The sequence below is a fragment of the Geotrypetes seraphini genome, chromosome 8 (genome assembly GCF_902459505.1).
Source record: "Geotrypetes seraphini chromosome 8, aGeoSer1.1, whole genome shotgun sequence".
In the NCBI taxonomy this organism is placed as follows: domain Eukaryota; kingdom Metazoa; phylum Chordata; class Amphibia; order Gymnophiona; family Dermophiidae; genus Geotrypetes; species Geotrypetes seraphini.
The window spans coordinates 8,393,034-8,419,551 of record NC_047091.1 but is presented as its reverse complement, the minus strand read 5'-3'; the positions used below and the strand labels follow the sequence as shown (position 1 = coordinate 8,419,551).

At 44.9% G+C, this 26,518-nt stretch overlaps 1 protein-coding gene, 1 long non-coding RNA gene and 2 other non-coding genes across 6 annotated transcripts in view; 3 read left to right on the top strand and 1 right to left on the bottom strand.

The window, feature by feature from the left end:
* Positions 1-4,498: 4,498 nt before the first annotated feature.
* TRNAC-GCA lies at positions 4,499-4,570 on the top strand. The gene has a single exon. It is a non-coding gene; the product is annotated as a tRNA-Cys (tRNA).
* A 630-nt stretch (positions 4,571-5,200) lies between these two features.
* LOC117366242 lies at positions 5,201-5,337 on the top strand. The gene has a single exon (XR_004540519.1). It is a non-coding gene; the product is annotated as a U11 spliceosomal RNA (small nuclear RNA).
* Positions 5,227-24,754, top strand: LOC117364604. Its single transcript, XR_004540279.1, has 3 exons — positions 5,227-5,369; positions 22,128-22,227; positions 24,502-24,754. It is a non-coding gene; the product is annotated as an uncharacterized LOC117364604 (long non-coding RNA).
* Positions 16,066-26,518, bottom strand: part of LOC117364602 (discoidin, CUB and LCCL domain-containing protein 1-like) — a 94,711-nt gene continuing 84,258 nt past the window's right edge. For 2 of the 3 annotated variants that reach the window (XM_033953973.1, XM_033953970.1), the window contains 6 exons: positions 25,354-25,513; positions 24,490-24,582; positions 22,116-22,206; positions 19,352-19,389; positions 18,720-18,923; positions 16,066-17,287 (listed from right to left, as the gene is read on the bottom strand). In XM_033953973.1, the coding sequence (XP_033809864.1) occupies positions 16,830-17,287; positions 18,720-18,923; positions 19,352-19,389; positions 22,116-22,206; positions 24,490-24,582; positions 25,354-25,513 (1,044 nt within the window). In that variant the 3' untranslated portion in view covers positions 16,066-16,829. The remainder of the gene's footprint in view (positions 17,288-18,719; positions 18,924-19,351; positions 19,390-22,115; positions 22,207-24,489; positions 24,583-25,353; positions 25,514-26,518) is intronic. The other variant, XM_033953972.1, reaches the window with a different exon arrangement.

Here is a 26,518-nt window from a genome sequence, read left to right as displayed (position 1 = left end):
TAAACTTCACTAATACATTTGGACAGACAGAACTCATAAAAAACCCGGGATACTGCAGGACTTGGGAATCAGATGAAGGGAAGAATTTGGCAAGGTCTGAAGCAAGGGCAGTGCTGAATAGAGAGGGGCTAATTTTAAAGCCCTGGGGTAGACGGGTCCAGGTTACTTAGGAGGTTTGTCCAGTGGAAGGGTTTTCCCATTGGAATGCAAAAATTGGCTGACTGGAAGAGGAACTGACAGCAAACGAATGCATAAAAACCTGACGAGTTATGTCCTCTTCCAGGGAGCCAGAGGGGGCCAGCCCACACCAAATATCAGCCATTCTAACTGGCACAGACAAATAAGGGTTGATTTGTTAAGTATAATCAAAGACAAATTCCTTTTTTAAAATTAGCTAACATATCAAGGGATCCCCACAGGTAGACAGACATCCCCCCATTGTGCAATGGAGGACAAAAACACTTCCCTGTATTCCTGGCCCCGCCCGTCTCCGAGCTAGGGAAACGCAGTACTAACAGGTCCACACTCGCTTCGTCCTCAAGGACGTCTCAAACACTCTCAAACACACAAAACACAACAGATTTCAGTTCAGTTACTCAAAACCAGAAAATAACAGTTCCTAGAATCCTTCCCCACAACTTTTCAGCGACAGATCACGTGGCTTACTAGGCAGGAGACGAGAGACAGGATAGGGATGATCAATCCCCACTTACCAGATAGTGGCCACTCCAGGTACAGATACAGATACAGATTCTTGTACTTTAAACTGAGACTAGATAAGTCAGTTGAAGCGGTCCAACGTCCTGAGGTCTGCCAACCCCCCAAAAGGAAGGCAGCCGGCTAAGCAGACATATCAGCCGTAGGACCAGAAACAAGTGACCAATCGAGTAACCAGTGGTCAAGAGACCTTCAAGTCCCTGTTCGGGCGCCAAATGATAGGTCACTTGGACACACAATGTCAGAGGCGTGAAGAAAGTACAAGAAATTTTATTCACAGCATGCCGGGACCCTAGTGCAGTTAATAGCCTGCCTACTAGAGTGTCAGAAACAGGAAATACACGGACTTTTATGCCCTTTTTGCAAACTAATATATGCAAAAACTACAAATTTCATTTGTTACTTCTATAACTTTCTACAATTATTATTGGTCCTAAGCCAGCACTTATGATAGGTTCAGGGGTACAACTTATAGTCCTATAGGAAACTAGCTCATTTCTCTGCTTATCTAAATCTTACAGGTCTAAATGCTACATGTACAGAAGGGCAGGGCACATCATGGCTCAAACTCTTATCTATTCAGCTTACAATGTGGTAAGGTAGGGACATACATTTTAGGCAGATGAAGTCAATAGATTGTAAACTTTCTTCAGCTATGTAGACCAGAGCAATATTTTAAACAACAGTTAACCATTTCATGACCCTACAGGTTAAAGCTAAGATGACTTTATTCATCGTTTCTTAGGGGATTTCCTTCATTTTTTTTTTTTTTTTTTTTTTTTTTCTTTATTGAATTTTATCAATTATTACAACATATAACAATGTAGGTAAATTTAAACAATGTAAAGAAATAAAAATCTCATAAATAAAACAATAGTAATCATCAAGTCCACATTATTGGGGGCTGGCTATTTCCTGCTGGAACTTACTAAAGCAATATTAAGCATCAACATCTTTAACTTTAAAACATTCTAAAGTCAAGCAAAATAACAATCATCATTTTCATCATTCCATCACAGCCTCTGCACTAATAACAGGCAAAATGTCTAACTTAGGTTTATCTATAAGAAAATTCTCTAAATGAGTTGGATCCAAAAAGGTATATTTGGTATCTTGAAATACCACCAAACATTTGCAGGGAAACTTAAGAAAAAATGAAGCACCTACACCCAAGGTTTTATCCTTAAGTTGTAGGAATTGCATTTTTTTTTATATTTAAATTTTTATTGAAGTTTTAACAGATGAATAGCAAAATTATACAACCAAACAAACACATAAGAATCTGCGGCGAACCATCACCGCCATACCCAAAATTCAGAAACATCGTTAGCAATGTGAATAACCATATAAACAGACCACCCCCCTTCCCCCCCCCCCCACAGCTGTAAAGCACTATAGGATCAAGGCCCCTTCATACACCTAAATATCCAATTTCCGGGCAATAACAATCCAGGTATGTAATGATTGCTGCTAATATCCTCTGCACTTAGCCACACAGAGTTCCATTTTCCCCATCAAAGATAACTTTGCCCTCCATTCACTCACATCAGGCACCAGGGACTGTTTCCAATAGGCAGCTATGAGACATTTAATCGCTGCTAGCCCCATTCTCAATAAGCGAGTTTGCCATCTGGTCACACAAGTAGTAGATAACCCCAATAAACAGCTTTGAGGATTTCCTTCATTTTATGTTTCCTCCCATTTAGCCAAAGCAAATCATAATGCTAAAGCTGACCAGGTCTGATTCCTTCAAGACTCTAGTGTAAATCAGGGACTTAGGCCCCTTCCCGGCACATCCCAGGATGCACCAGGAAGGGGAAGACCTGCCATTTTGAAGAGGCGGACCTGACAGCCAGAGGGAGTAGGCATCTGGCCAGCTGTTGTCGGAAAGGTATGGAGGGTGTTGGGAGTGGGGGTTCCCGATAGCAGGAATATGTGTGCATCTCTCCTGCTGGGAGTTTCAGGGGTGGGAATCACCAGCGGCAGAAGGGAGTGGGCATCCCTTCTGTCGGAGTTGGTGAGAATCACCAGCAGCGGGAGTGAGTAAGCATCCCTCTTGCTGGGGGGAGTTGTCAGGGGGTGGGAATTCTGATGGTGGGAGGGTGTGGGCATCCCTCATCCTGGAAGTGTTGGGGGGATTTCAGGGGGTTTGGTGGCAGCGGCAGGAGGGAGTGGGCATCCTTCCTGCTGATTTTGTTCAGTATGTTGGGGGGGGGGGGCAGGCAACGGTGGGCGAGGGGGGTGTTGGCAGTGGTTAATCAGCTGATCCAGCAAGACTTGGGGAGACCTGTGGTTCAGTTGATCAGGGCAAGGAGAGCAGCTTTAACAGGAGGGAGGAGCTGTGCTTAGTGACTGCTTTTCTGAGCAATCACTAGGCACAGTTCCTTCTGTTCTTTACTGGAAATTCTCTGCATAAATACCACGCATATAATTTGCATGCTGTTATGCTGAGAATCGCTCATAAAATAAAAGTTGCTCCCACTATAGGCACTACATCGATAAGCTGGGTTTTACCTGCGAGTTTAGAGGCATAAATCTCTCCCACTGCCAACCAACACAGCACCACCAACTACACACCCCTCGGCAGTAGGAGAGATGCCCAAACACTCCCGCCTCCAACCAATACCCCCCCAGCAGTAAGAGAGATGCCCAACTTCTCCTGCCACCAACCTACACACCCCTCAGCAGTGGGAGAGATGCCCAACCTCTCCTGCCTCAACCAACACACCTTCCAGCTGTGGGAGAGATGCTCAATCTCTCCTGCCACCAACAAATACCTCCCAACCCCCCTCGGCAGTGGGAGAGATGCCCACGCTCTCCTGTCGCCATGCAACACCCCCTCCCCATGCCACCAATGACTCCCCACCCTCTCCCACTTACCTTACTTTAGATGGCTGGCTGGAGGGATGCCTATTTCCTCTGGCCAGCTGGCCTGTCTCTTCAAAGTGGTGAGCCTTCCCCTCCCCAGTGCCTCTGTTCGTGAGAGGCATGTCCTGGAGACAGTCATCCGGTGCCTGCACCTCTCCTCTTCCCCAGTGTACCACAGCACACCTGAAATCTCAGGAGGCACACAGTTTGCGATGCACTGTTATACACTAATGGCAAAAGGACCCCTTAGTGATTTCTTTCATTCATTCTACTCAGTTGATTGATTTTTCTTTCTTTTTTAATTTGCAAAACTTGTTTCACTTTTCTTCAGTGACATTGAAGAAATTACAACTTAATAATGAACACATTCATTTAGTTTAAATGCTGGATATTCTTTTATATACTCTCCTGCTTTGAATTTTGATTAAAAATAAATCTTGGGGGGAGGGGGGCTTGGGTGGGTCGTTCGTGGTATATTGTTGTACTAAAATATGTTTGATGGCTACAGATTCTGTATGCCTGTGATGCTTGTTTTGATGTTTACTATATTGTGATTACCGGTTGCCATCAATTAAAATTGTTTGAACATATAAAATAAATGTTTTCTTTAATTTTCTTTACGTAACCCTGTTTTCTTACAGAAAGATGTTAAAAAAGAAAAATGATCTTAATTATGTTTATCACTTATATTTTTTTGTTTTTATTGTGCCTGTTTTAAGCTACTCTGCAGGTCATTTAAGTGCCTTGTGTATGCATTTCAACTCTTTACAATGGTATATGTCCAAGTCCATTCCATTTAAAGACTGTATATCCTGAGAAAGATTCTTCACATACAACTTTGCTCAATAAGAGAATTAAAGTACAAAGAGCTTTGTTCTATTGTATAACTTTCTGAAACTGCTTTTGGACAACTGGGGGTATAGCTCAGTGGTAGAGCATTTGACTGCAGATCAAGTGGTCCCCGGTTCAAATCCGGGTGCCCCCTCAGATTTTTTTCACATTGCATTTTTAAAGCTCTTATTGTTTGTTCAATTTATTATCATTTTAAAACACAGTTTTGTCCTCGTTGTGCTTTTCTGAACATACAGTTTCTTGAAAAATCAGCTCATTCCTCCCGCTTTCAAAATAAATATTAAAGAGGGGGAGGGGCCATATCAACCACAGCGGAAGACGCGCCCAAACCGAAAGCGCCCCGTTGGCCAGACGAGGAGGTGATGCTGCCTCCTGCCGTGATCTCTCTCGTTTGTTTTTGTTTTTTTTATTGCACTCAGTAGCTCTTGTTATAAAACCGGTTAAATTTCACCGTTGTTTTTTTTCGAACAGCAAAACACGAGCCTTTTCCGGACTATCCTTCCCAGCATGCCTCTATGTTTCCCAGCGTCCCCGCTGTCTTTACATAATTAACGTTAGACGCTTTTTTTCGAGCCTCTTGGAGAGAAGAGGATGAGGGGATGTTGGAAAAAAAAAACTAAAATCTGTTTTGCAGTTATACTAATGACAAGATAATATTTTGATAAGTGCTACAAAGGCATTTTATTCTCGTTTGGTAATGTTCGCCTGCACTGTGAAAGGTACCTGGACGAATCCCCTGGACTCCCTGCGGAGGGAAACGTTTAAAAAGGGCTTCTGCTGTGTTTAGCACGCGGGTTGATTCGATTTTCGGATCTTTCTGTGCGGAATCGACATCAAGAGATTTCGGAAGCATAATTTTTGCAGCTGGGGCTGTCAGTGATCTTGCGTCCGGGCGCCCCCCACCCCCATTTAATTCTTGGTGGAACAGAAGAGTATGGTGGCATTTTATTTCGTTGGTTATTCTGTTATATTTTTTGCCATAGTTTTTTTAAAGGGTGGCAACTTTAAAGGAAGTTAGAAAAAGGATGTACTGTACAGTATATTAAGAATAGGGGAGCCAATGTAATACCAACGCAAATGAAATAAGTCTAGGCCAATGCAATAGAACACAGATGGAATAAGACTCAGAGGAGGGAAGCTGTGTTGCTGATATATAATTTGGCTAGTGCGATAGAACACATGAACTAGGGTTGGGAGGGGAGAAATTGTGTTGCTGGTATATAATATGGCCAATGCAGTAGAACACAGATGAAATAGAACTGCGATGCTGGCACATATAATATGGTCAAATTCAAGCAAAAGAGCCTTTTCCTAGCGGTGGCTGAATTTGAGTGTGAAGCTGCATGCAGGAGTAACATCAGTAAAAATTTCTTCACAGACGGATGCATAGAATAGTGTTTGGGAAAAAGTGGGGGCAAAGCCAGTTATGTGATTGAAGAAAGTTTGGATCACTTAATACAATTGTAATCTTTGAGGAGTTTTATTTATTTATAAAAACCAGACATCAAATTACAGCGGTTAACTGGGGTCTTTGGTTGCAGGGAAAGAGTTATAAAATATGCAATGTACATGCATACATCACATATTTGTATTTATGCCTGCCTTTTAGCAGGTGTACATTTTTCCATCAGCATTTATCTGCTCTTGGGGCCGGATCTTGGAGCCTAATTTGTAAAGATCCATAGAAACATAGCAGATAAAGGCCAAATGGCCCATCCAGTCTGTCCATCCGCAGTAACCATTATCTCTTCTCCCGAAGACACAGCCTCTGTCTCCACCATCTCTACCGGGAGACAGTTCCACACATCTACCACCCTTTCTGTAAAAAAGTATTTCCTTAGATTACTCCTGAGCCTATCACCTCTTAACTTCATCCTATGCCCTCTCATTCCAGAGCTTCCTTTTAAATGAAAGACTCGACACATGCGCATTTATGCTACGTAGGTATTTAAACGTCTCTATTATATCTCCTCTTTTCCGCCTTTCCTCCAAAGTATATAGATTACGATCTTTAAGTCTGTCCCCATACGCCTTATGACAAAGACCACGCACCATTTTAGTAGCCTTCCTCTGGACCGACTCCATCCTTTTTATATCTTTTTAAAAGTGTAGTCTCAAGAATTGCACACAATATTCTGAATGAGGTCTTACCAGAGTCTTATACAGGGGCATCAATACCTCCTTTTTCCTACTGGCCATACCCCACCCTATGCACCCTAGCATCCTTCCAGCTTTCGTCATCCCTTTTTCAACCTGTTTGGCCACCTTAAAATCATCACATACGATCGCACCCAAGTTCCACTCTTCTGTCGTGCACATAAGTTCACCCCCCTAAACTACCGTTCCCTTGGATTTTTGCAGTCCAAATGCATGACCTTGCATTTCTTAGCATTAAATTTTAGCTGCCAAATTTCAGACCATTCTTCGAGCTTCGCCAGGTCTTTCTATCTGCTATTCACACCATCTGGCGTGCTTACTCTATTGCAGATTTTGTTATCATCCGCAAAGAGGCAAATCTTACCCGACAACCCTTCAGCAATATCATTTATAAAAATGTTAAAAAGAACAGGCCCGAAAACAGAACCTTGAGGCACACCACTGGTAACCTTCCTTTCCTCATCACCTTCCACTCAACTAGATCTAAGATAGGTGCCTTTTTGGACCTCTCACATAGATAGCCTGTTATCAGAGCCTAAAAGAGCAAAATTAAATGTTCCCAGCCAGATATAACACCCTTTCATGGAATACTGACACAATCCAGCTTGTAGGTTGATTCTCTTCCCCCCTGTGAAATCCTGACTAGGTTGAAAACATTAACTTAGGTCCCAGCAGAGAATCACTGAATATCAATAATATGCTTTTTATTAGCTGTCTTACATGGGACTTGTGGAGGGTAATTTTATAAATTAAAATGCTGATTTACATGCATAAATGAGCTCTATAAAGTTAAATTGCACTGGCCAGGCCAGTGGACACTTGCACAGTCGATGTGTTCAGGGGCGAAGTTTATAAGATTCCTACATACAGTGGAACCTTGGTTTACGAGCATAATTCGTTCCAGAAACATGCTCGTAAACCAAATTGCTCGTATATCAAAGTGAGTTTCCCCATAGGAAGTAAGGGAAACTCGCTTTGATTCGTTCCACCTCCTCCTCCTCCTCCCTCCCACTGAGGCTACCGACGCTGCTCCATTCCCCCCCTTTGAGGCCACCGATGCTGCTCCATACCCCCCTCCCTCACGATCCGGCATCCCCCCCTGCGAACCAGAATTCCCCCCCCTGCTCCTACACCCCCCCCCGAGCACCAAAATGACATTCCTTACCCCAATTGGGCACTGTCACCAGCACCAACGCAAAGCCCTCTTCTGGGCTGGTCGGTGCATCGGAGATCCTCCCTCTTGCCTGGGCTGGGCTGGACTGGGCCTTGAGCATTTGTGCATGCTCGAGGCCTTCTGGTCTCACTCTCTCCTAGATTCTGAATCTGAGAATATCTGAGAGAGCGAGACCAGAAGGCTTTAAGCATGCGCAAATGCTCAAAGCCCAGTCCAGCACAGGTAAGAGGGAGGATCTCCGATGCACCGCCCAGCACAGAAGAGGGAGGATCTTCGGGCACCGGCATTGGTGCCGTGTGCATTGGTGCCGGTGCCCAATAGGTGTAAGGGATGTCGTTTCGGTGCTCAGGGGGGGATGTAGGATCGCGGGGGGGGGGGATGCCAGATCACGTAACTCAGTTTCCGAGGCGCCAATTTTGCTAATGTTTTGCTCGTCTTGCAAAACACTCGCAAACCAAGGTTTGACTGTATATTTTCACTTCTGTCGCAGCAGGGTCTTATGTCTCTGCCTTCCATCCAGGGGTGATTTCTACAAGATTTGTGCTAGTATTTTATGTTCAAATCTTTTTATTGTTAGATAATAATAGGAAGATATACAGTGATATTCTGTTAACAACTCTCAATTATATAGCTACTAAATTTCACAGTTACTGTTTCTTGTATCTTTTTCATTTAATAATTATATATATTATGGTGATGTGCTCAGACCGTTAACCCAATAAATAGTGAAGTCACTATCTTGAGTTTAACAAGGGGACCATCATTGCAACCACCTGTCCCCGGCCCTCCCTAATTGATCTTAAACCAGTTCATCGGTTGTATTTGTACTTATCTGCATAGAGAGGTTTTTTGTTGAACTTGGTCTTGTTAAATCTCAATGGTGACTGTGCTCTAACAGAAATAATGTTGTTTAAAATCCAAAAACTTTTATCTTTGTCCTCATCGTTTCCGTCCCCCCGACTCGAGTTTCGTCTTCTTCGTCGGGGAGGGACACTAGAAGATTAAATCAAATCAAATTTTATTCATTGCTTCTACTTAGTTTCAAAAACCATATATGTTATACAGTGTGATCCAAACTACATCTCTTCTAACTACTGTTACAATTCTTAAAATTATCTTATTACCTGATACTGGCTCGCTGGGACCAGAATCGTTTAAAATCTTCAGGCCATCTGAGTAACTTAACTCTGACTATTTGCTTATATAGGGACCTGAACGGGAAGAGGCTGGACACATTAAAACCCCGGATGTAAATTCCTTCGGGGACTTTCAGTGTTGTATTATATGGCTAACCACTCTATATCCACATTCAAACCTCTTGGATGCAGGGTCTGCCAGTTATATATAAACCTCTGTTCTTTCTGGATTAATATCTTTGATATATCCCCTTCTGTGTTGTAAATCTGTATTAACACTGTGTATTTAAGATCTTCCAGTGCATGTGATTTCTCCATCCAATGAGATACCAGGGGGGCGGAGACTCGATTTTTTCTTATATTGCTCAGATGTTCTATGATTCGTGTTTTTATCATACGAATCGTTTGGCCTATGTAAAGTTTTTTTACAAGGACACTGTATGCAATAAATAACTTTTTTTGATTCACAATCTGTTCCTGTATTTAATTTAAAATGTCGTCTTTCCACTCCCGGTATCTCTATGTAATCCGTGTGTGATATGTAACTGCAGACCCTGCATTTGCCGCAAGGTTTGTGGGGCAATTTATTTCTGGTGTTATAGTGGTTTAAGTTGTGTTTTAACTGTTCGCCCATGTTTTTTGCTCTAGAAAAGGCAAATTTAGGTTGTTTGTGCAAAGATGGATAATACTGCAATATTTTCCAATGTTTCAATATGATGTGTTTTATGGCTTTGCTCTTATTGGAATAGGGCATAACACAAACTATATTTTGCTCTTCTTTCTTGTTTTGCTTATCTTGCATCAACCATGATCGGTGACAATTTTTTGCCCTTTTCCACGCTTTCTTAACGGTTTTCGCAGGATATCCTCTGTGAATAAATTTACTATACATTTCATTAGCTTCTTTCTCAAAATCAGTTGCCTCTGAGCAGATTCTCCGTAATCGGAGAAACTGCCCAGTAGGAATACTGTTTCTTAGTGCCCGTGGGTGAAAACTCTGATACTGTAATAAAGTATTTCTATCCGATGACTTTTTGTGTAGAGTGGTGGAGATATATTGATTTTGTTTGATAATCTTTATGTCTAGAAATGTCACTTGATTTTTATTTGATGTATATGTAAAAGTTATATTTTCATCTTTATGATCGAGTTCTTCCAGAAATATATTTAAATTTTCTTCTCCACCACTCCACACAAAAAAGATGTCATCTATGAAACGCTTCCAGCATGCAACTTGCTGGAAGTGTGGTGATGTGTAAACATGTTTTTCCTCGAACTGAGTCATGTATAGGCAAGCCAGTGTGGGGGCTACTGTAGCCCCCATCGCTACCCCCTTTGTTTGTAAAAAGATGTCATTTTCAAATTTGAAGTAATTGTTGTATATAACTAATTCAGCTAGATTTGTAAGTAAAGATGTTTTAAGGTCTGTTAATTGGAGTTTCAATAATTGAGTTTTAACTAGATTTATTGCTTCTTTTTGTGGAACGTTGGTATATAATGACACTACGTCTGCCGTCACTAATATTGAATTTTCCATGATTGAATTTTGAGAATATTGTTCTATTACCTGTAGAAAATGAGACGAATTTTTAATATATGACTCAGCCCGAGGAACCAGATGTTTAAGTTGACTGTCCAAATATTGGGAAATAGGCTCTAAAACTGAGCCTATTCCGACAACTATTGGGCGGCCCGGTGGTTTTGTGTCTGATTTATGTATTTTAGGTATAAAATTGATTTTGGGTAGAGAATGACACGGGGAAAAAATCTGTCCCCGTCACCACCCCACCATCCTCTGCACCGCCCCGTCACCGCCGATCCCTTCACCGCCCCGTCACCGTCACCGCCATCCCTTTCACCGCCCCGTCACCGCCACTGCCATCCCATTCACCGCCCCGTCACCGTCCCCGCTGCATCCATATAAGCCTTTTTCCTTTCACTCCCTCCTTCCAATTTGAGCCGAGAACACTAGCGATCGCACGATCCCCGCGGCCACTACCTGCCTGCCCGGTCGATCCTGGTGTTTGGCCGGCTCTCTCCCTTCTCCTCACCTTGGTTTGTGGGTTTTCTTTTTCGGCAACCTGCGCGCTTTCCCAGGGAGCCGCACACGCGCGGCTGCTCAGTGTTCGATCTTCTGCTCTGCTGCAACTTCCTGTTTCCGGTTGCGTCAGAGCAGAAGATCGAGGCTGAGCAGTGGCGGGTGTGCGCGGCTCTCTGGTAGCGTGCGGGTCGCCGAGGAGGATGATCTGCGGACTGGGGTGAGGAGAGGGGAGAGAGCTGGCTGGACACTGGAATCGATTGGGCGGGCGGGTGTGAGCTGCGGGGACCGCGCGATCCTTCATGCCTCACTGCGGGGGACAAGACCATTCACCGCCCCGCGGGCGGTGAATGGCCTTGTCCCCGTCGCCGCAGCGACTGCTAGTTTTCTTCCCCGTTTTCGGCGGGTGACCCGCGGCTAAAATGCGACGGCCGCGGGTAAACCGCCACCGTGTCATTCTCTAATTTTGGGTATCCTGGGAAAATCGCTAGTTAAGAATTTAATTTCTTTAGTAGTAAGTATTTGTTGGTCCCTGGCAATATTTATCATTTCATCTATTGTTGTTTTAATTTGCATAGTGGGATCTTGCTGTAGCCTTGTATAGTACGTGGTGTCATGTAATTGACGTAAAGCTTCTTCCTTGTACTCTATGTAGTCCTGGATGACAATTCCCCCTCCTTTGGTTTAAGATCAATTAGGGAGGGCCGGGGACAGGTGGTTGCAATGATGGTCCCCTTGTTAAACTCAAGATAGTGACTTCACTATTTATTGGGTTAACGGTCTGAGCACATCACCATAATATATATAATTATTAAATGAAAAAGATACAAGAAACAGTAACTGTGAAATTTAGTAGCTATACAAATCTTTTTATTGAACATTTTTCAACACACTCGAAAATTACAAGACATCTTCCCAACACCGTTATTCTATTACAACTCCTAGCAAACTCTCCTTCCTCCCAACGATTTTACATTGACCGCAATAGGAGATATGGCGGATATAGTTCTTTAACCTAACCATTGGTTACTTTGCCTAGCTCAGAGTACATTTTCATAGTTACTGTTATCGTTCTTTTTAATTATATTTCAACAAATTTTACTAAGTGGAAGTCTACATTCCCAAGTCATAGGATTATCAAATCATTACTGTATAACAAAATGTTTTATTTTCTCCCTCCCTTCACTAGTGCTAGTATTTTATAAAAATAGATAGTTCCCTTTCTGTCTTAATAGGTGAAACATAGACACCTTCCTGCCCTATTTACTTAGGCACTCTGTTATAAGCTTACCTGGGTTGATTTTCATATGTCCATATTTATGCAGATTTTCAACCTAAAGTTTTGTCTAAAAATTCACTTGTACGTTAACTCAGGAGACTACCTTTTGACTTGTAATTCATTTTACTAGCTTTAAGTGCCAGTGCTAAGTGCTGAAAAATCAGTGTCCAGGGCCTAACTTCCTCTCTGCTCCTCCAGACACCACTTTCAGATCCTAAATTTAGAAAGCTGTCTCTGCTCAGTTTTCAGAGGGGACAAATTAAGAACCCAACTCCCAAAGCTAGGCTCCTAAACCCTTTGAAAACTGACCAGTAACCACTGAAATGTAGACAATGGAGAAGTTAGTGCAGTGGGCTAAATACCCAGGGAACTGGGTTCAATTCCCACTCTGGCTCCTTGTGACCCTGGCCAAGTTGCTTAACCCTTCCCTTCCCCGTCCTTTTTAACTTCGGCAAGAGCAAACACCAACTTACTGCCAGCGATGGCTTTGGCGCTCTCTCTGACGTCACTTCTGGGACCCAAGCCTCGGAAGTGATGTCAGAGAGACTGCCGAAGCCGACGAGGGCAGTAAGCTGGTGGCTGCTGGCACCAAAGTTAAAAAGGTACAGGGGGCGGGGAGGGGTGTCATCGCCTTGGGCACTGTTCACCCTCACTACGCCAGTGGCTTGAGGCCCTCCAGACGCAGCTACCTAGTTTGGGTTTAGGCCCACTCAAAATACTTTGTCTGGCTATGCCACAGCTTGCTATATAGATGGGAACTACTATTACAGCACTGAACATTTTGACATTTAATAGATAGTCCCTGCTCAGAAGAGCTTACAATCTAACTTGGACGGAGAGACGTGACATTTAGGGTTAGGGATGCAGAACCCAAGGTGAGAGGAGTTAAGAGTCGAAAGCAGTCTCGAAGAGGTGGACTTTTAACTGGGCCTTGAACACTGCCAAAGACGGAGCTCACCGCAGGGCAGCTTGGAACGAGCATACGGCGCAGCAAGGCAGAAGGGACAGAATCTGGAGTTGGCAGTTCAAGAGAAGGGCACAAATAGGAGGGAATTACCAGCTGAGTGGAGCTCACAGGGGAGGGGGGATCATAGGTGGATATATGTGAAGGAAGATAGTGAGGGGCAGCTTTCCATCCCTCCCTCCAATCCCCCTGTATCAAGTTTATTATAAAATTTGATCAATCGCCTATTCCAAATTATAAGCGATGTACAAATCGATAAAAATTACAAAGTTAGGGGAAACAAATACAACTAACACAGGGACTAAATCTACTAAACATAATAAAAACCAACTTATACAAACATAATAAACCACAAGGAAAGGCAAAGAAAGAAATACAATTTGATTGATAAGAGAAAAACAATTAAGGTTAAAAACAATAGGAAAGGGAAGGAAAAAAACTCTCAAAAACTACAAAGATAACAGTTTTCCATTCCTCCAGACCCAAGTGATCCCCGCACCATGAGATTTGACATTCCTTCGGGCCTCAAACGACAGCAGCAGCACCAAATGGGCTGCTTGTGGCCTGCTCCGGCAAGGCTTCTCTCTGCCGCATCATCAGTGATACGGCAGAGGGAAGGCCCCGGTGGGCTGGGCCACAAGAAGCCTGTTCACCACTGCTTTAGAAGGCAGGCCCAGAGGTAATGTGTGTTCTCTCTTTGTTGGCAGCCTCAACTCACTGCTCTGCCGGCATCGGGCCTTTCTCTCTGCCGATGCCGCCTGCTTCTGGGAAGGCGGGACCCGGCAGAGAGGAAGTTCCCGGACCATGATGCCACCCCCTGAATCACCCCATCAAAGTCTGCACCCGGGATGAACTGCCCCCATGCTCCCCCCTTGATACGCCACTGCCGGGAGGAGATGGGTGGGGGATTCAGGAGCTGGTGAGAGGCCGTGCTGCAGAATTCTACTTGTGCAGAGCCCTAGGGACCCCCCCAAACAAAATGGCGTTCTGCTGCCCATGATCAACAGTATCAAAGGCGGCAGATAGATTGAGAAGGATGAGGATAGAGTAGAGGCCTTTGGATCTGGCCAGGAATAGGTCATTGGAAACTTTCCTCAGATATTTTTCTTCAAATCATTAAAAAATGAAAACCAGAATAGGAAGTTAGATCCATCGATAATAGTGTTATTTGAAGGTGCAGTTTAATGGTTACAATTGAAATATTTTGTTTGCAATAAAAATTAAATACAATAAATAAAAATACCACTACCTAAAGTCAATAATATTTTATAGGAGGCACAGATGTAACAAAAGCAAGTTCATTGTCAAAGAGATTCCATAGTCTTGCTAAGGCGTATGGTTTATTGCAAGTTCATATCCCACTTGTACTGTAGACATCATAGGGCAGTTTACAAATAACATACAAACTTTACAGAGCAGCAAGTGACCTTATAGAAGGGTGATCCATAATATTCTACATCACCTTCACAGTTGCAAACCGAGCAGGTTATTGGGAAATTTTATAAAAACATGAGTTGTAACCAACCTAAAATCAAATCTGGTACGATTATAAAAATACAATATATTATATAATATAGAATTTTCTTTCATAAAATGTATGAGCCTTAAAAAAAACCATTCACATAGCTATTGAGAATATAAAGGCAAAGAACAACATCAGGTGGAAGAGAGTAACTTTAGAGAGACCAGGGTATGGCACAGTCTCATGGAATGGATTTCCACTTATATAACTTATAAATATTTTTCCACTCAGAGAATGGAACGCCTTGCCAGAGGACGTGGTAACAGCGGTTAACGTAGCTGGGTTTAAAAATGGCTTTTGCACAAGTTCCTGGAGGAAAAGTCCATAGTCTGCTATTGAGACAGACATGGGGGGGAGACTTGGGTCTGCTAGCATGGAATGTTGCTACCATTTGAGTTTTTGCTCGGTGCTTGTGACCTGGATTGGCCACTGTGGAAACAGGATTCTGGGCTAGATAGACCACTAGTCTGACCCAGTATGGCTAGGCTTATGTGAGCCAAGTATAGGACAGTGAAGCCATTGTGACATCACTGATGAGTTTGGTTCTTAGGCACTGGTGGAATGAGGCATTATGACATCACAATATCTGCTCTGGAATGTTGCCGCTCTTTGGGTTTCTGCCAGGTACTTGGGTTGGCCACTGTTGGAAACAGGATGCTGGCCTTGATGGACCTTTGCTTTGACCCAGTATGGCAATTCTTATGTAGCTACTGGAGGGGGCATCTCTGCTGCTTCAGGGCATGGAGTCATTGGGGCCCGAGGCTTAGGTAGTATGACAGAAAATGTGAGGGAAAGGCTAGAAAGGAATGGCATGGAAGCAGTGGCGTAGTGAGGATAAGCGGTGCCCCACTCCTGCGTGCCTGTCTTCCTTTTCCCCATACTTCTTTAATTTCTCCGGCATGAGCATCATGCCCGTGTCAGTTTGCCCTTTGACGTCACTTCCCAGGCGCGGGTCCTGGAAGTGACATCAGAGAGAGCGCCGATTCAAATGCGGGCAGCAACCATGCGCCGGGGAAGCAAAAAAGGTACGGAGCGCGCAGCGAGGAGAGGAGGAGGGGTGCCGTGCCCTTAGGAAGATCACTCCTCCTCCCCCCCTCACTACGCTACTGCATAGAAGCGAGTGATGTGCTGTAGATTAGAGAATGAGACGGGGAAACATTTTTCCCCGTCTCCGCAGGAACATTTTCCCGTCCCTATGAGTTCTTTTCATGTGCACAAGCCTCACACATTTTAAAATCATAGGTAGCAACATTCTAGAGCTCAGATTGTGATGTCATAATGCCTCATTCCACCAATGCCTAAGCTCCGTCCTCATCTGTACAAGACTCAAATACTTTAAAATCATAAGTGTTCGAGGCTTGTGCGATTAAGGCAGAGTTTACAGGAATGGGGCAGGGACAGGAACAATGACAAAACTTGCGGGGATGTGGAAATTGAGTTCTTGCGGGGACAGGGACAAATTTGTCCCCATGTTATTCTCTACTATAGATTTAGAAATTAAAGAACAGGACATACAAGCAAAGACACAAAACAGGGACAAACACACAACGCACAGCTGTGGACATTCACAAAAAAAACCTCAATTACTTCACAAGTGCATATCAAATGCTAGAACAGGAGAGGGATGGTTTCAGCTCACAAAATTCCAGAAAGAAATTGGAGCTCCTGTGCAAAGGGGTGGGAGGGGGTATCAGAACGGTTAGAGCATAAAACTGGGAGCTTATGTCCATTGCCCTCTCCATGACCCTTATGTCACTTAACCTTCTTGCACAATGACAAAAGTTCTTTGGGATAGGGATAATGTAACCCTGTGAATTACAATATAATGTCTCTCTGGCACTGTGTACACTAAATGTTTTCCTTCCTCTGTTCAAATTGCCTAAGTGTGGATAGCAGAGGGACTGTTCTTCTTGGAGCAGCTGTTGGATGTCTTGAGACACCCCTAAGGCAGACTTAACATACTTATACATAAGAGGAAATAACATCTTCCCCCCCATCCAGAAGACTCCATGGGAGCATCACAGTCACTGCCTATCATTTTCAGAGATCCATGAAGAGGGGGGTAGGAAATGTTGACAGTAAATTGTCTATTTTGTTCTCTCCCCCACCGTCCCCTGCAGTTTCACAAAGGCTCATGATAGATGTGGTATTGTGGGTCTGTCCTTTCTGGCTGCGGCTCTGCATATATAGTGCTTGCTTTGCTGTAGCCCCTGGGGTACTCTGCCCCTGTGCTATTAGTCCTTTCTTCCATGCCTTTCCCTCTTGGTAACGGGAAGTCATATGGGGACTGAGCAGAGAGGGCTGCGGAAGGCATCGAGGCGTTCCCGTGAGACAGCGGGGTGACTTTAACCACACAGATGTTTTTTCTGGAAGTGATGGGCTCAAGGCCTTGGTCAGTGAACGGTGTGGCATACTCTGGCTCCGGCGGCAGGGGCTCCGCATACTCATGGTGCTTTCCTGGCACATCATAGTGGCTCACCACTAGAGGGAGCATGTAGCCTTCATCGGGGTCTGGTTTGAAGGTAGAGGAGCATTTCTGATTAGTCCATGAAACCTGCGCCAGATCTGGTTCCGCGTAATCTGTAACAGAGAGAAACGAAAGCAGCCTTTAAAGGCCTCGCATGATGGTCCTGGAATGCATCTTTCTGAAAGTAAATTCTATGGCCTAATACAGTACTCCCCAATATTCGTGGGTGTTCCATTCCAGGAACCCCCGCGAATCTTGAAAAACCACGAATACGGTTTTGCATGGGGGAGACTGAAGAGGGCAGCGGGAGAGCAGCCAGAGCGCCGCGAGTGCAGGAAATCACTCGTGGTATGCTCCGACTGCCTCTTCCTGCACTAAATCGGGCCTTATCCAATCAGGAGCTGCTTGTCAAAGCAGCTCCTGATTGAATAAGACCTGACTTAGTGCAGGAAAAGGCGGTCGGAGAATACCGCGAGTGATTTCTTGTATTCACGGCGCTCCGGCTGCTCTCTCCTGCCTCTCCCGCTGCCCTCTCCTTGTTGGCGGTTCGTGGTCGGAAAATACTGCGACTGACTTGGACCGCGAACCGCCAACCGTGAACGACCGGGGGAACACTGTATTTTAAAAAGTAAACTTTCTAATCAAGATAAGATTCCTAATTTTAATATAGTATTATGGGCAGAAAAAACACTTATTAAACTACCTAGAATATAAATGCCTAACTTATGCTTGTGCAAACTTTATGTTTATTAAAAACTTGGTATACTATCATAGCTAAGGTTGTCAGTTTCCTCTTTGAAAAAAAGAGGATGTCTGGCCCCGCCCCTTCTGCCTCCAGCCCCGCCCTGTTCCTCCCCCAGCCCTGCTCCCCACACAAACCTCCCCGAGCTCGAAGGCCACATTTGGAAGCCTTCGTGCACGTGTGGACGTCGATGCAATGACGTCACCCACGTGCGCGCGTGCATATGACATTGCGGCGATGGTCGCGGACGCTCAAAGGCTTCCAGACGTGGCCTCCGAGCTCAGGACTTCCAAAACTCGGATAAACTACTGGGTTTTGGGAATTCCTCCGGGCACCACCACCACTTGAAAAGACAGCGTGTGATGCTAACTGCAACTCGATGAACAATAAGAGTATGTGAATCTGAACATCTAATCTATTACGTTTTAACAAGACTCCTGAGGCAGGCCCTTTTGGGCCAAAACGCGATCGTGTCAAGTGTATTGCAATAAAAGAGAATGAGCACCAATTGGTCACCTTCATCGTTGTTTCTTAATGTTCACTGGTGTGAAGACGGTTTCTCCTGTTTGTTTTCCAAACAATGATATAAAATACAGCCGATTCTTATAAGAGTACAGAAATACTAGAATGAAGATTTAGCAAGCCTCTGCTCTGATTTTTTATTTTTCATTAAAAAAAAACCCCAAACCAACAGGATATTTTTGCTATTAAAAAAAATGGTGAGTGAAAAAAAAAATCCCTTTGCCAAAACCCAGTTTTAGCAGAGAGGCATCCCTCTGTCCCGTAAGAATGGAACAGTTTACCGTCTCTTTGGTCAGAGGAACGAGGCAGCCGCACATCTCTGGCACCCCTAGGCATGGCCTTCTTCCTCTCTCTGCATTCACTACTGCCCAAGGCCATCTCACCTGCTGTGGGAGCTCCGTTAGGGTCCAGGGCACAGTTTTCCACAGTGTAAGGTTGGACTGACCCCCTGCAGCAGGCCTGACCAGATTCCTTCCGTCGATAACCTGAGAGATGAAAAATAGAGGTGAAGGCAAAAACGCAAAATCCAAGACCGTGGAATTCATTCATCAAGTAACGACCATATATACTCGAATATAAACTGGGATTTTGGGGTCAAAAAATTGGCCCAAAAATGGGGGTCCCAGTTTATATTCGGGCCAGCGCCCCCTCCCAGGCTTATTGCAGGCCGCCTCCAGGTAGAGATCTGCTCACCTCTTTGACTCGCAAATCCATTACCCCCCCCCCCAAAGTTTGCCTTTTTATGCCAGGCTTCCTTCTGAGACAAGAATATCATACACCATCAATTTTACATACCAATCGACCAACATAAAGCCAGAGCAACCCAAGACACACAAAAATATGAACAAGGAGTGAAATCATGTATCCAGTTATACCCAAGAACATTTCGCTCATGTTCCTGGCTTGCAAGTACCTGTCAAGAAGCTGCAGGACATTTCGGCTGCGCCCTTCCTGTAAGAAAGAAAATAAAATAACACTATTACTATTCATTATTTCTTAGTGCTACCAGATGCACAAAGCGCTGTACATTAAATGCACAAGAGATGGTCCCTGCTCAAAAGAGCTTACAATCTAATTATGAAAGACACACTTGACAAAAATGGTGAATCAATATATGCTCCACTTAGGAGGATCTGGCAGGATATAAGACCGCAAATAACATAACTTAGAGGAATTTGACTACTCTACCAGAGCAGCATTTTAGGCACCTACAGAGGATGACCAAATACATACGTATTTCTTGGTAAGAAATCAGAAGGCATACGCAGTGGAGTAGCGAGGGTGGGAGGCGCCTGTGGCGGTGGCAAAAAACAAAAAAACCCTCTGCCGCGTGCACACGCTCCTTCTCATTCCCCGTATCTTTTAACTTCTCTGACACGAGCAGCATGCCTGCGTTGGTGTCGGCTCGCCCTTTGACGTCACTCCCTAGGCACAGGACCCGGAAATAAGAGAGAGCATCGATGCTGACGCGGGCAACGTTGATCATGCCAGAGAAGTAAAAAAAAGGTACAGGAGGAAGGCAAGGGGCGTGCACGCATGGCAGGGGGAGGAGCGGGGAGACAGAGAGGAGGAGGGTTGCTGGCGCCCCTAGCAAGACGGCGCCCGGTGTGGACTGCACCCCCCCCTTACTACACCACTGGGCATATGAAATCAAGACTGGTAGAAAAAGCCTGTATCATGGTAGAATAAGCTTCATTGGCTCCCAATCCATTTTAGGATCCAGTTTAAATGCACCTGCGTCATTTTTAAGCTTCTCTATGGAATATTTGGCCCTTTGGTCCCTTTAGACTGGAATACCCTTAGATCTTGCCATTCGAGGAATACATAAGAATTGCTGCTGCTGGGTCAGACCAGTGGTCCATCGTGCCCAGCAGTCCGTTCCCGCGGCGGCCCTTAGGTCAAAGATCAGTGCCCTGAGTCTAGCCTTACCTGCGTACGTTCTGGTTCAGCAGGAACTTGTCTAACTTTGTCTTGAGTCCCTGGAGGGTGTTTTTCCCTATAACAGCCTCCAGAAGAGTGTTCCAGTTTTCCACCATTCTCTGGGTGAAGAAGAACTTCCTTACTACTACTGTTCCCTTCCTTCAGCCGGGAAACTCAGTCAATCTTTTGCTTATAAACGGGTAGAAAAGTGGACTGGTCTTCCTGACTCTGTTAGATTGATAGGTCAGTTACAACAATTTCGTAAAGTCCTAAAAACTTTATTATTTACACAATACTTGAACAGTTTACCTAAAGATTCGACGAATTGATTGCTCTACAACACTTATTTTCTCTTATGCTCTTGTGCGCTTTTTTTAATTACAGTGGAACGAATTATGCTCGTAAACCAAATTGCTCGTATATCAAAGCAAGTTTCCCCATGGGAAGTAAGGGAAACTGCTTTGATTGGTTCCACTTCCTCCCCCCCCCCCCCGAGGCTACCAGCGCTGCTCCATTCTCCCCCCCCTTGAGGAATCCGATGCTGTTCCAATCCCCACCCCGCGATCCGGCATCCCCCCCTGCTTGCATTGCCCCCCCTCCACCGCGATCCTACTATCCCCCCCTCCCCGAACAGTCAATGACACCCTTTACCCAACTTGGCACCAGTGCCGGTGCCCGAAGATCCTCCCTCTTCTGGCGCGGCTGAGCGGTGCGTCGGAGATCATCCTTCTGGGCTGGGCTGGGCTGGCTTTGAGCATTTGCGCATGCTCAAAGCCTTCTGGTCTCGCTCTCAATCTCGGAGAGAGCGAGACCAGAAGGCTTTGAGCATGCGCAAATGCTCAAAGCCAGCCCAGCCCAGACCAGAAAAAGGAGGATCTCCGACACACTGCCCAGTCCAGGCCGCGCCAGAAGAGGGAGAATCTTTGGGCACCGGCACTGGTGCCAAGTCGGGTAAAGGGTGTCATTGACTGCTTGGGGGGGGGAGGGAAGTAGGATCGCAATGGAGGGAGGGCAACATGAGTGGGAGGGGGATGCCGGATCGTTGGGGGGGGCGCTCGTATAGCGAGGCAAGCTCGGTTTACGAGGCACCAAGTTGCAAAACACTCGCAAACCGAGGTACCACTGTACTTGTAAACCAAGTCGAGCTCTGCTGAGAGTTGACCTGGTATATAAATCGAAGAACTAGATTATATTAGAATTCACAGTTAATCAAGGCAGCAAGCAAGAAGGAAGGAAGACGAATGCTTGTGTACACTCTATATCTCTTGAGCTCTATAGATGCCGCAGACGTTTTGGAGACGGTTTGAGTGGGAAGGGGGCTGCTTTGTTCAGTTTTGCACAATTGCCGTGAGCCCGGATTTCAGCATTTGCGACCTTCAAGGTACAATTAAAGGCCTACTACTCGTACTTCTCCTTGGCCTTCAGCTCTTAATTTACTTCCTTTTGGCAGCGGCTTCTCTCAAAAGTTGCACTCCTGGCTTTAGGAAATGAGTGTGGGCAGAACTAAATTCTCCGTTTCCTCCCCCTACCACATTGTTCATCCCTTTCACCAACCTTTTTATTGTTATCCGCCGATTCCCTCTTTCCTCATGCTCTCAATTTGTGTTTTTTACGTTTTGTTTCACTCTTTTGTTTTCTTCCCTATTTAATTTTTAATTCGTTTATTTTTAATTTTTTTTTTTTTTAACTGTACACCACTTCGATTTACCTCCTGCTTTTATGTCAGCGGTATATTAAATAAATTGAACTTCACCCACCTTTTCTTCCAGCAGAGAAATGCCAGCAGGATGAGGCCAGATATGGCCAGCAGGAAGCTTCCTATGACCAGCACCGCCAGTAGAACATGGTCTGCAAAAAGGAGGAACTGGAGTAAGTACAGCAGACCCTCAATATTCGCGGGGGTTAGGGGCAGAGCCGGCCCGTGATTAGGGAAAATTGTGAATAATTTTTTGGCCTGGCTCTGACCCACCCCCGACCACCTCCTGCCTCCCCGACCTTACCTGGTGGTCTAGCGGCGACACCGGACAGGAGCGATCTTCCTACGCTCCTGCCCCGTGCAGTGCACCCATGCTGTTAGTTCCTGTGGTCTCACGAGACTACAACGGGAGTTTCCGTTGTAGTCTCGTGAGACCACGGGAATTCACAGCACAAGGCAGGAAAGCAGGAAGATCGCTCCTGCCCCGTGTCACCTCTAGACCACCAGGTAAGGTCTCGGGGATGTCCAGGGCAGCGTTTCTCAATTAAAAATCAAGGCTTAAAAAAAAAAATCACAAATAACCGAATTTGCGATTGGGGAAACCAATAGAGGGTCTGTGGCGTAGTGAGGGTAAGAGGCGCCCCTCCCGCGCCCTCGTCTCCACCCCCCTTCCTTCCCCCATACGCCGTAACATCTTCAGAGTACTCCTTGCGACCCCAGCGGCTCTCCCTCCGATGTCACTTACTATGTGCGGCACCCGGGAGAGCTGATGCGGTTGCGAGGGACACGTTGAAGTTGTTGCGTGTGGCAGACAACTAGAGGTACGGCACCCATAGTAAGGGAGGAGGGGTCCGCCCTGGGCACCATGTTGGTAGGGGCACCGGCACCCATCTGCCTCTTCCCACTCCTCCCCTCGCCACAAGCATGGCCCCCACTCCTCCCTTACTACACCACTGGATAGGGTCCCTCTAATTCACCCAGGACAACGCAGGAATGAGGCAATATTATTCCAGATAATGCCAGCAGGGGCTTCCAATCATATCAGCAACCTATTTTCATCCTACTTACTGTAGGATGAAAAGACTGGCCAAGCAGGAGAATATTCTATGAACTTTTAAAATCTACAGCTATGAAACAGAAAATCGGAACAGACAAGGTGGGGGGGGGAAAAGGAACAAAAAACATCTAACCTGCTTTGTACGGAAAAAGATAAGCGATATATCAAATTTAATAAACAAACAAACGTATACATAACAACCAACTAAAGGGCTCCTTTTATCAAACCGTGGTAGAGCTTTTTACCGCCGGCCGGCGAGGTAAATGCTCCGACGCTCATAGGAAGTGAACGAGCGTTGGAGCATTTACCTTGCCTGCCTGCAGTAAAAAGCTCTACCGCGGTTTGATAAAAGGGAACCCTACATTGGGATCAAGCGTTTGCTAGTGGCAAACGCATTCATACATCCTTTCCGCTGTCAACTTCCTTCAGTCCTCTCCGGTCCTTTCAATGTTCTTAAAAGTCTGTCTTTCCTGCCCCTGAAAATTTCCAAATTAGAGACTGAGAAGATTCGAGATCTGACCAAATGGAATAAGGAAGTTTTATTATTAAGGTAATTATTATTTTTTTGACTCCCAGTGGGAGTGTGTGGTGCAGTGGCTCGAGCTACAGCCTCGGCACCCTGAGGTTATGGGTTCAAATCTTGCACTGCTCCTTGTGACCCCAGGCAAGTCACTTAGGGGTCCTTTTACTAAGGAGCGCTTGCCGTTTTAGCGCATGCTAAACTCTAAAGGGGACAGGTTTAGAACAAATGCTAGGAAGTTCTTTTTTACCCAGAGGGTGGTGGACACATGGAACGCGCTTCCGGAAGGTGTGATAGGCCAGAGCACACTACAGGGGTTCAAGGAAGGTTTGGATAGGTTCCTGGAGGATAAGGGGATTGAGGGGTACAGATAGAACTAGAGGTAGGTTATAGAAGTGGTCAGAAACCACTTCACAGGTCACAGACCTGATGGGCCGCCGCGGGAGCGGACCGCTGGGCGCGATGGACCTCTGGTCTGACCCAGTGGAGGCAACTTCTTATGTTCTTATCCACAGACTATAATGGACGTGTTAGCGTTTAGCGCATGCTAAAACAGTTAGCGGGGCCTTAGTAAAAAGACCCTTTAATCCCCATTGCGCCAGGGACACTAGATAGAGTGGGAGCCCACCAGGACAGTTAGGGAAACATGCTCGGTACCTGAATAATTTGTAATCCGCATAGAATTGTAGGAGAGGCGGAATATAAATTATTAAAAAGAAATAAATGGATGGTTTATGGGCAAACTTAAATAGTTTAGCTAATTTCTAAATGCAAGTCATAAAATTCAAAGAAATCATCCTATCAAAATATGAACATTTTTAATTCTAGCAGTGCACAATCATTGACAGACACGCTCACCTTTCTTCTCAGGGCTCACGGCTACGGCTGGGATTGTAGGATGTGCTGTAGGGCTCCTGGTGGTGCCAGGAATGTCTTTCGAAATACCGAACACTGCAAACCACAAATTGAAAGAGGAAAGAGCTCATAAGTTTCAGACTTGGCCGCACGAAACTTCTTCGTGCATTCAACTTCTCCGAAAACCACCAAGCACAAACAGCCCTAATCCTAATTCCAGTTGCTGTTTGCCGTTTCTTCCTATCGCTCATGTTATTACTCCAGATATATCCGGGTATTTTTTATTTTTACCAAAATAAATTGTAAAGGTTAAAGATCGGGAGTTTTTCTCTTCTATCCATGTTTTGGTACACTGGTGTATATTTGGGTCACGATGGCTAATGACATCGCACATGACGAACAGAGAAGTCAGCCAGGCAGAAATCCTGACACTGGAGTTCAAGACTTGACCATGTCATTAAATTCTGTGAGTGATCATGGGATGGGGCAAATCATTTTGGGGTAGATTTTTTTTTTTTTAAACTTCAGGACCTAGCCATCTAGTCCTGACCTTTCAAATATGTGTCCCTGCCAAAAAGAAGTACATAAAATCCCATTATCTCTACCTTTATAAAAAAAATTAAAAAAAAGAGGTTGTTCCCATGGGTATAGTGAGGTTAGTGAAAATGATTTATCCATACTGAATTTAACATAATTGTAGTTTTTCCAACTGGTGTTGGCCGACCTAAGGCTCCACGCAGGCACCCTAAGTCTTGGGTCACCCAGAGCCATTTTACACTAAACAAAGATTAAGGTAGCCAGAATTCAACACTGGACATATGAAATGAAACCCATCCAGTGTGACCAGTCTTTAGAGGAGCCTCTCACCAACGCCTCTGCTGCGTGATGCCTGACAACCCACTAGCGCTACATTCAGTGCTATCCTCTGATTCCAGGTCTGGGGAGCCACACGCAGGTACTGAGCCACAATAGGAGGAATGAAGGCATTGTAGACTTCCAGGAGAGGGTCCTGATTTCCCTCAAAAACCTATATAGAGAAGGAAAAAAAAAAACCAACATATAGCAATACATTTCCCGGTGCAGCAAAATTACCCTCTCCAGCTACGTACAAAGGAAGCTTTCCACTTAAACACAGTGGGAAATGTGGGGCAGGGTAGTAATGGCATTGCTCTAGCTACAGGTACAGACTGTGAACCAGTGGTCTCAAACTCGCGGCCCAGGGGCCACATGTGGCCCGCCAGGTACCATTTTGAGGCCCTCAGTATGTTTATCATAATCACAAAAGTAAAATAAAATCGTTTCTTGATCTATAAATTACAATATTATTATTAAGACTTAGCCAAAAGGAAAGATTTATAAACTATAAAGAGTTTTACCTCATGCAAAATTGTCATTTCTTTACCAAGACATTAACTATTTTTTTCTGAGGCCCTCCAAGTACCTACAAACCCAAAATGTGGCCCTGCAAAGGGTTTGAGTTTGAGACCACTGCTCTGAACTGATGTAATCCATAGAAACAAGGTTTGGATCTTTCCTGTTCCTCAGTACAGACATTTGGAGTGATGTTTATGGATTTGTTTTTTTTTTCTTTTTTTGTATGATATACTGCCTTTTTGTGGGTACAACCAAAGTGGTTTACATATACAGTATTATATGCAGATACTTTCTCTGTTCCTAGTGGGCTCACAATTGAGACAAATGTGGCGGAAGCCACTGCTTGCCCTAGGATTGGTAGCATGAAATATTGCTACTATTTGGGATTCTGCCAGGTATTTGTGACCTAGATCGACCACTGTTGGGAACAGGATACTGGGCTAGAAGGACCATTGGTCTCACCCAGTATGGCTATTCTTATGTGAGCCAAGCATAGGACAGTCAAGCCATTATGACATCACTGATAAAGTTGACTCTTAGGCATTGGTGGTATGAGGTATTATGACATCACAATCTCAGTTCTGGAATCTTGCTACTATTGGGATTCTGCCAGGTATTTGTGACCTAGATCGACCACTGTTGGGAACAGGATACTGAC